The sequence below is a fragment of the Suncus etruscus genome, chromosome 14 (genome assembly GCF_024139225.1).
Source record: "Suncus etruscus isolate mSunEtr1 chromosome 14, mSunEtr1.pri.cur, whole genome shotgun sequence".
NCBI lineage: Eukaryota > Metazoa > Chordata > Mammalia > Eulipotyphla > Soricidae > Suncus > Suncus etruscus.
In genome coordinates this window covers 78,799,132-78,808,822 of record NC_064861.1, presented here as the reverse complement: position 1 = coordinate 78,808,822, position 9,691 = coordinate 78,799,132, and the positions used below count along the sequence as shown (strand labels likewise).

At 49.6% G+C, this 9,691-nt stretch overlaps 1 protein-coding gene across 1 annotated transcript in view; it reads left to right on the top strand.

Annotated features, from left to right (window-relative positions):
• The first annotated feature begins 656 nt into the window (after positions 1 to 656).
• Positions 657 to 9,691, top strand: part of SLC7A9 (solute carrier family 7 member 9) — a 29,712-nt gene continuing 20,677 nt past the window's right edge. The window contains exons 1-8 of the mRNA XM_049786620.1: positions 657 to 743; positions 2,575 to 2,722; positions 2,894 to 3,136; positions 3,421 to 3,546; positions 3,775 to 3,874; positions 4,856 to 4,900; positions 5,624 to 5,747; positions 6,199 to 6,302. Of these exons, the coding sequence (XP_049642577.1) occupies positions 657 to 743; positions 2,575 to 2,722; positions 2,894 to 3,136; positions 3,421 to 3,546; positions 3,775 to 3,874; positions 4,856 to 4,900; positions 5,624 to 5,747; positions 6,199 to 6,302 (977 nt within the window). The remainder of the gene's footprint in view (positions 744 to 2,574; positions 2,723 to 2,893; positions 3,137 to 3,420; positions 3,547 to 3,774; positions 3,875 to 4,855; positions 4,901 to 5,623; positions 5,748 to 6,198; positions 6,303 to 9,691) is intronic.

Sequence of the window (9,691 nt, the reverse complement as noted above, 5' to 3'; positions counted from 1 at the left end):
GCTCCCTGGCTCCGCAAGGTCAAGGGAGAAGGTAAGCCCTTGGGTGATGGGGTGACAAGGCCCTCCTGGCTGGAGGGGCTGCAGAGGGACAGGAAATGACCCCCTAGATCCATCAGCCTCGAACAGTCTGTTCTTAGCAAGCTCTTCCTTTCCCTCCATCCGATGGTTCCACATGAAGGGCTTTCCTGCCAGGGGGTCATCATGAGACTGGCATTCCTGTCCTACCCCAGGGAGTCTATTCCAGATGCTTCCCAAGGAACACGTGTCTTTGGAAGTCAAATGAAGCTGGGTTCTGGCAGTAGAAACGCTTGTCAAGGCTTCGTTGTGGGGTCTTAGAAGCAGATGGTATAAATGCTCGGCTCAGAGGTGCAGGGAAGAGGGGAAGTTTGGGGGAGAGCAGTCTCGCTCTAATTCCAGGCAAGAAGGATGAACAGGTCCTCCAGGGACTGAGAAACAACCTCTCGGCACTGGCCACTGATCTTTGTTATCACCGTGGCCAATATTTGCTCCAAGAGGCAGCACTCCGTGGTATCTGGTCCAGCTGAAAGTCGCCCTTGCTGAGTTCCCATTCGTGTCTTATCTGCACAAGTGTTTGCTGAACCCAGATCCATCCTTCCTGGCAGCCTCCAGCCTCCTAGAAGCAGCAGGAGGGAGACATGGAGGGGACAAGTCTGAGAAAGAGGAGAGAGGATGAGAAGTCAATCCAGAGCAATGAACCCAAGAGCACCACTCTGCAGAAGGAGGTGAGGAGGGCTGGGTTGAGAGCAGGTGGGCAGCAGGGCAGGCCAACTGCTTTGGGAAGTCTCTCTCTATGAGCAAGTCTTTGGACCCGCCCCATTACTCTCCAAGCAAACTCAGCATGTTCTTATGACAGTGGAACAGGTGTGGCTATGCCAGGGCCACTGCAGGGAAGGTATGTGCTCAGACACTGGGCACTCCCAGAGGAACAGAGGGTCAGAGGGGACCTGCAGCACCCAAGTCCCCTCAGAGCATCTTTCCTGAGCGCTGTCCTTCTCATATTAGGGGCTCCAGGCACGAGAACCCATTTCAGGGAATCTAGCTGGATGGTAAATTTCAAATAGATATGACAGGAGAGTGGAAGCATGAATGAACACGCCTGAGCACCAGGAAGTTCTGGGCTGGGGCCTGGTCCCCAATAGTGTGATAGAATGAGGTAATCTTGAGGCAGGTCAGGGAAGTTTTCAGGGCTGTGTGCCTGTCCCAGGCTGATGAGGTGAAAGAGAGACTCAGGGGATGCCCCACTTGCAGTGGGTTGGGCTGGGGTCTCCCCAGGAGCAGAGCTGAGCTGTTCCAGTTTAGTGAGGTTTACTGGGGGGGATGCAGACCTCACAGGATTCTGGGGGTTTAGGGTGCAGGCAAGCCAAGCTGCCTTTAGCAGAGGAAAGCTGAGACTATCCAGAGCCCACCTGGTGCTGAGGCCAGAGTAGAAGGGTACTCTGTTATCCAGCCATAGTGTGGGATCCCCATAGGGGTACACCCCTACTTCTGTTCTGACAGGCAGTCCAGGACTTTTAGACTCTTGCTATAAGCTGAGGCCTGAGGCACATTTAATCCTTCAAAGCACATTCTTCCCTTGATTCTTGTGTGACTATCAACATGGACTGCAGAAAAGGGTCCAGCCAGGGGTCCTCAAACTTTTTAAACAGGGGGCCAGTTCACTGTCCCTCAGACCATTGGAGGGTCTGACTATAGTAAAAACAAAACTTATGAACGAATTCTTATGCACACTGCATATATCTTATTTTGCAATGAAGAAACAAAACAGATACAAATACAATATGTGGCCCGCGGGCCATAGTTTGAGGACCACTGGTCCAGAGTGTTAGCATAGTGGATAGGGCATTTGCCTTGCAGGCAGCTGACCCAGGTTAGATCCCTGGCATTCCATATGGTCCCCCAAGCCTACGAGGAGTGATTTCTGAGCTCAGAGCCAGGAGAACCCCTGAGCATTGCTGGGTGTGGCCCCAAAACCAAAACAAGCAAACAAAAAACCATGGACCACACAGCTGTGATGCTCCATATTGATGCATTTGGACAATTCATCGCACCAGAAATCTGCCTCAGCCCCTTTCCAGTCAGTCCCCATCTGAGTTCTTTCCTTACCCCTCACTGTTGCCTGTTCTTTAGCTGTGCAGGGAGTGGGGGACAGAAGCAGTCCTTTCCAGTTTCATCCCTAGAGCCTCTGCTGCTCACCCTGCCTGAGACCCTGCCTTGACTTCACTCTTAGTTTTGAGCATCCAGGTGCACCCCAGTCAGCCCAGCAAAGGGGCGAGTCCTGATCAATAGCTGTTTCTGCCTTGAGCAGATAGGAAGGGTAGAGACTGGGTCTACTGGGCACTGCCATCTTCTGTGCCTCTGTTTACTTCTAAGTACAGTGGGTTTGAGCAGCATCCTTGGCTCAAGAGGCTGGTGTGAAGTCCCCGGAACAGGGGTCTCTGTAGCAGTGGGCAGAAGGGTTACCCTAATTCCTTTTGGGCAGCTCTAGGGGGGGAGGGTTGGCCATGACCTGTATGTGGGGGGCAGCGTTAAGTCCCCTCTCCCTTACACCCCCAGGTGGGCCTGGTCAGCGGTATCTGCATCATCGTGGGTACCATCATCGGCTCTGGTATCTTCATCTCCCCCAAATCTGTGCTCAGCAACACGGAGGCGGTGGGCCCCTGTCTCATCATATGGGCCGCGTGCGGGGTTCTCGCCACACTGGGTAAAAGAGATCTCTTCTTGCAGGACACTGGGCTGGATTTCGGGAACCCTGACCCCCACTAGTGCGAGTGCGCATGTGTGGTGGGTGGGAGGTGCCTACACCTTGGGGCCCAGGCTTCCTCTTGAGGAAACACCTCATGGGTTACTGGGACACCTCATCTCTGTGTTTCAGGAGCTCTGTGCTTTGCAGAGCTTGGGACTATGATTACCAAGTCAGGGGGCGAGTACCCCTACCTGATGGAGGCCTTCGGCCCCATTCCTGCCTACCTCTTCTCCTGGACCAGCCTGTTCGTCATCAAGCCTACCTCCTTTGCCATTATCTGCCTCAGTTTCTCTGAGTATGTCTCGGCGCCCTTCTACTCCGGCTGCAAACCTCCAGACCTGGTGGTCAAGTGCCTGGCAGCCGCTGCCATCTGTGAGTCCTGGCTTGCAAGGACCAATCTAGGCTTAGTGGGCATCCACCCAGGGCCCCTCCACACTACAGAGGGCGTCTGAAACCATGATGAGTAGAGGCAGTTCTGCTCCTGGCTGGCTGCCGGCACCCCTGCTTTGCTGGGAGGCAGTCAAGAGGATCCTGGGAGGGGGGGTGGTTACTAATCCAACACCTCTGAGGGCATAGCCCTTGGACAGCAAAGTGGCAAGAGGGGTGCTTGGTGAAGGTGGGAGCTCCCCTGCCTGACAATGCTCTCTGCTCTGCAGTGCTCATTACCACAGTGAATGCGCTCAGTGTGCGGCTGGGAAGCTACGTCCAGAATGTGTTCACGGCAGCCAAGCTGGTGATCGTGGCCATCATTATCATCAGCGGACTTGTCCTCCTGGCCCAAGGTGAACAGCACAGGATGTGTGTGCGGGATGGGGGTGCAGGTGCCATGGATTTCCTCGCTTCACCTTTTCTATACAAGAGATCTTTACACCCCAGTGTTCTAGACATGGGTTCGTGGTCTGGGGTCCCACCCAGGTCAGGTCAGATTTTGGCCCTGAAGAGGTGATGCGAAGTCCCCATCTGGTCCTGGTCAGCTGACCCCCATTATTCTCTGTCTGGCTTTCTTACAGGAAATACGAAGAACTTTGAGAATTCTTTTGAGGGCTCAAAACTGAGCGTAGGTGCCATTGGCCTGGCATTCTACAATGGACTCTGGGCCTATGATGGGTGGTAAGGTACCCCGAGGTGTCACACTCTTTTAAGAGGTGCCATCTTAAACTGTAGGGAAAGCATGAGTTCTCATTTTAGGGAATCTTTGGGACCCACCCAAATCACCTCTGGTTCCCCCTTTTGTTAAGCACCGCACCCTCATCTTTGGATCTCCTCAGATTTCAGAGACACCAACATTCCTTCCCAGTCCCTCATGTGGTCTCTGCCTCAGAGAAGCCATCACAGGCCTAAGTCAGCCCCACACCGCACATGGTTCAGTCAGGAATAAGCAGCAGCATTGGGTGCAGATCTTGAGGTATAATGCCAAGGGCTGGCGAGTGGTTCATAGGCCTGAGCACAGGGTTTACATGAGGTGATATTTGATATGATTTCTGACACCTCATGACCACCCACCACCTACCAGAACCACTGGGTGTGGTTTCCATACAAGAACAGCGAAGTACTGGGTTGATTGGGGAAGTTCCATCAGTATCCCCTGAAGAAGATATGTGCATTGGCCACATGTGTCCTTTCCTTCTCCCAAGGCCATTGCAGGCCCTTTTCTCTTCATTTTCTGTCAAAGCATCCTAGGGACTCCTTATTCTACTAATTGTTGAAAAGTCACTAGAGTCTCATAAGGGCAAAGACTTTCCTACTGTCAGGCATGCCACTCTTGGGGGTGTCCCCATCATATACCAAGGTTCTCCTGCAGGAGGGAGCTTTCTGGTGGAATCCACAGCCATTCATCCAGTCTCAGTGCACATTCCAAGGGTAGGAGAGGTTGTACAGCAGGTAGAGCTGCCTTGCATGCTTGCCTTGCATATGGCTGACCCAGATTTGGTCTTCAGCATCTTATACGGTCCCATGTGCATCACCAGGAGTGAATCCTGAGTTCACAGTAGGGAGCAAGCCCAGAGCATCACCAGGTGTGGCCCCAAAACAATGAAAAGAGAAAAGAACATGCATGTTCTGTGAGGTACCTTACCACTATTCTTTCTCTAGGAACCAGCTCAACTATATTACTGAAGAACTTCAAAACCCCTTCAGGTAAGAAAAGGTGAAGCAGGCCAGGGATGTAGGCAGACAAGCATTTCTGCCTCCAGATAGTAGAAGCAGAGGGCTGGAAGATGTCTAAGGTCAGGCTTTGCATGAGAAGCCCCTGATTCAATCTCCTGCACCTCCTGGTATCCAGAGTACCACCAGGAATCACTTCAAGCACCTAATTGGGAGTAGCTCCCACCAAGCGCTGTAACCCCCAAATCAGTGGATGAGTTTTCTCTGCAATGACATAACCCCTCCTGGGGCCTTCTCAGATGGCTGCACCTCTGGAGTTGGCCAGACTGGAGAATGAACTGATTGCACGGAGAAAAGGAAGAATGCTCACTCACCCTTTGGTTCAGCTGTGCTTCAAGAGCAATTTCAGTATTGGAGAGATAGTACAGCAGACATGACATTTGCTTTGGACACAGCCAACCCAATCCAATCTCTGGCATCCAGGAGTTAAGTTATTCCTGAGCACAGAGCCAAGAATAAAACCTGAGTAATGATGGGTTTACCACCACCCCCCCACAAAAGGCAATTCCTTTCTGCTGTGCAGGAGTCAGAGATGGGTATTATATTTCTGTTTAAAAAATGCTGGGATGCTGCTGTTTTCCAAGATCTTTGGCAAGGGTTGGGGGAGCAGGTGGGCTGCCCTGGGCTCAGGGCATACAGGGTGAATATTCCCCTTGTCTTGGCCATACTAGACTGACATGGGCCCTTCCTTTCTAGAAACCTGCCCTTGGCCATTGTCATTGGGATCCCGCTGGTGACCGGGTGCTACATCCTCATGAATGTCTCCTACTTCACGGTGATGACCGCCACGGAGCTCCTGCAGTCCCAGGCGGTGGCAGTGGTGAGCACTGGGATCAGGGTCTGCAGTGCAGGCAATGTGGGCACAAGCAGGCACAGACAAGCAGGAGAGCTGGGCAGGATCAGGACTTGGGGTGAGAAGAGGGAATGATTATGAGGATTGGGGAATGCTTGAGGAAGGCCTAGGACATGGTGGCAGGTCTTCATACTAGAGGCCAGGTAGCTGGCATAGATCAGAAAATAAGCACTTTTCGATGCTGTGCCCAGTAGGTCAATGTAGGAGGGCCACAAAGTGGGCGGGACCAAGGGCCGGGTTGGGGGCGGGTCTTCAGGCACAAAGGGGAAAGGTGGCTGGTTCCTGGTTCCCATGGTGGAAGCAGCGACCCTCTGAGGGGCCATTAGAGCCTCGGGGTCCACAGGAAACACTCCTTGCCCCTTCCCTGGGAGCAAGACCCTTTCTTGGGAAAGACTCAGGGGCACCTCTCTTCCCGCAGACATTCGGGGACCGTGTCCTCTACCCAGCCTCCTGGGTCGTGCCTCTCTTCGTGGCATTCTCAACCATCGGGGCCGCTAACGGAACCTGCTTTACAGCGGGCAGGTAGGGGACTCTCACGCCCTTGGTCACTACTCTTGGGTGTATGAGTGTGGGGCATCAAAACCAACTCTACACAAGGAGCCAGCTCCATCCCTGGCTCACCGGGCCTGTTTGCGGGCTCCTGCTCTTCTGGGCCCAAGGGAGCACTTGCAGGGGAGCAGCTTAGGCTACCCTGGGGGTTCAGGATCCCCCACTGGGGCTGGACCACCAGCCGTAGCAGCAGGCCGGGACTGGCACTGCTTCTGTAAGGTTCTCTCTCTCTCTCTCTCTCTCTCTCTCTCTCTCTCTCTCTCTCTCTCTCTCTCTCTCTCTCTCTCTCTCTCTTTCTTTTTTGGGGCTGTGGGGGGGGATGTCACACCGGGCCACGCTCAGGGGTTACTACTCCTGGCTCTATGCTCAGAAATCGCTCCTGGAAGGCTCGGGGGACCATATGGGATGCCGGGATTCGAACCACCATCCTTCACCATCTAAGGCAAACGCCCTACCGCTGCGCTATCTCTCCGGCCCCTCTTTTTTTTTTTTTTTTTTTTTAACACAGCAACAATCACTTAACTTCCAAGGGTTTGGTGCACAAAATCATCAATATCTTCACTACCAACAACCTGCCCAAGATCCTCCACCAATGCCCTGGTGACCTCTTTTCACCTGCTATATTTTCCTTTACTGAAAAACACCACCTGACTCTCTAAATACCTTCCAACTTTTCTCCACCCATTGCTTCCTTCCACCAGTCTGTCATCTGTCTCCTCCTTCTTCACTCACCTGTGCTATGTCCTTGTTCTGCACACCTAAATGAAGTTACTCTTCTCACAGTGCTCTATGCCAGTCCCCTCCAATGCCTTTTATCCTGCCACAAACCATCTACTTTTTAATATGTTAATAGTAAAAAAAACAAAACAAAACAAAAACAATTTTTTTTTGGTTTCTTGGGCCACATCCTGTGACGTTCAAAGGTTACTCCTGGCTATGAACTCAGAAATCACTCCTTGATAGGGGGACAATATGGGACCCTGGGGGATCAAACCAAGGTCTATCCTAGATCGGCTGTGTGCAAGGCAAATGCCCTACCGTTGTGCTATCGCTCCAACACTGTTAATAGTAATTTTTGTACAAATGTGCATTATCTTTTTTACCCAAACATCTGTGATTAGGCCTGTGGATAATTTACTTATTGTCAATTTCCTGAGTTATTGTAAACTGTTTTTTGACCATAGCATGAATATATATACACAGTCTAAATTGGGATTGAACAATTTGCCCTTCAAAGACTAGAGAGAAACTCTTTTAGACTCCCAGAAAAATAAATAAAATGCTCAGTCTGTAGAGCATAAAGGCCAGCAGCTCCAACAGCGGTTCTGGTCCAGAGGAGATACGGGCCCGCTTGGCTCTGCCACTAGGGCAGAGAGCCAGCAGTCGAGCAGTTCCCATAATGACACTGTGATATAACTTGGCCTCCATCCAGGCACATGCTTTTCACCAACAGGGCTGCAGGGAACATTCCTGAGCTGCTGTTTTTGTCCCGTTGTCCATGGTTCTAAATGGAATGTTTCTGAACCTGACACAGCTGATTGCAAGACTTTAAAAATGGAATATTGTGCCAGAGCGATAAAACAGAGGTAGGGCATTTTTCTTACATGTGACTGACCCAGGATGAACCTGGGTTCGATCCCCGGCATCCCATATGGTCCCCTGAGACAGGAGCGATTTCTGACTGCATACCCAGGAGTAATCCCTGAGTGTCACAGGGTGTGACTAAAAAAAAAAAAAAAGAAAGAAAAGAAATATATATCACAAGTCACCCATTCTATTTTTTGTTGTTGTTGTTTTTTTGGTTTTTGGGCCACACCCGGCGCGGTGCTCAGGGGTTACTCCTGGCTATCTGCTCAGAAATAGCTCCTGGCAGGCACGGGGATCATATGGGACACCGGGATTCGAACCAACCACCTTAGGTCCTGGATCAGTTGCTTGCAAGGCAAACACCACTGTGCTATCTCTCCGGGCCCCAAGTCACCCATTCTAAAGACTGTCTCCTGATACAGACAATGCCAGCTTTGTTCAACTTTGTTTCTTTAAAACAAAACAAAACATTTAGAATATTCTAAATTCTTTACATGTCTATGTGGGTTTTAGAATCCCATCTTAGAAAAGAATTTGATTACAGTTTCTACAAAAATGTGAAGAGATTTCAATCAAGCTGACATCAATTTGGAGGGGTAATTGTGAAAGTATTCCTCTAAAGTGGGGACTGGGGCTATTTACTCAGCTAAACAGTTTAAACAGTTACTTTATTCCAATAGTAGTTTACTGTTTGCTCTTTAGGTCAATGTTTGCTCTTGAAAATGTGTCTCCCTTGCTTGTCTCTGTGTTATGTTGTTGTTGTTGTTGCTGTTGTTGTTTTTGCTGCCTTTACCACTCTGGAGAAGTTTGTTTTGTATTTTTTCTTTTAAACACACACTTCTCCTTTTCTCTCCCCTCAAATAAGTTTCAATAATAGTTATATTGTTTAAAAAGCAATAGTTTTCAGAAGCAATAGCACAGTGAGTAGGGCGTTTGCCTTGTACAACATAGCCAACCCGAGTATGATCTCTGGCATCCCATATGGTCCCCTGAGTCTGCAGGAGTAATTTCTGAATGCAAAGCCAGGAGTAACCGCTGAGTGCCACCATGTGTGGTCCTCTTTCTCCCCCAAATAGTAATAGTTTTCAATACACATGTTTTGGTTGCATTTTGTCAGGCATATTGCAAAAATAGTTTATACTTTTATTCTGTGGTTGTTTTTAATATGTAAAATTCTCCTCTTCTGAGTTAGTTAGAAATAGAAGCAATTTTAGCAGTGCTGCTGAAGTACTAATACCATAAAACTCTCTTTGTACAATGCAAAGATTTTTTAGTAAATTCATAAAATAAAGCATATATCAGGATCAAGTTCTAGAGTGTTCCCATCATACCCCAGATTTTCCTCAGTCCACCAGTTAATGCCCACTTCCACTTGCAGACCATAGATTTGCTTCTGAGTATGAACTGCCTTTTCTAAAACTCATCTAACAGTGCTCCAGATGGTCTGGTCCTTTCCATCATGCTATCCCTGAGATTCATCCATGTCATCTGAGCGAGGAGAAAAATCTCTTTTGTTGTTCCTCATGTGGGTAAATACCACATTATTTACTTAGATTTAGATGGACATTTTAGGTTGTGTCTTGTTTGGACTATCAATCCTGCCATGAGTATTCTTTTTCAAATTACTTGACTTAAACACCATGGTAGAAGGTTGTTTTTAATACAGTTGTGGTTTTTTATTTTTCAGTTACAAAGTTGTACATGATTGAGTTTCAGCCATATAATGTACAACATTCATCACCAGCTTCCCATTGCCAGTGTCCAAGTTCTTCCCA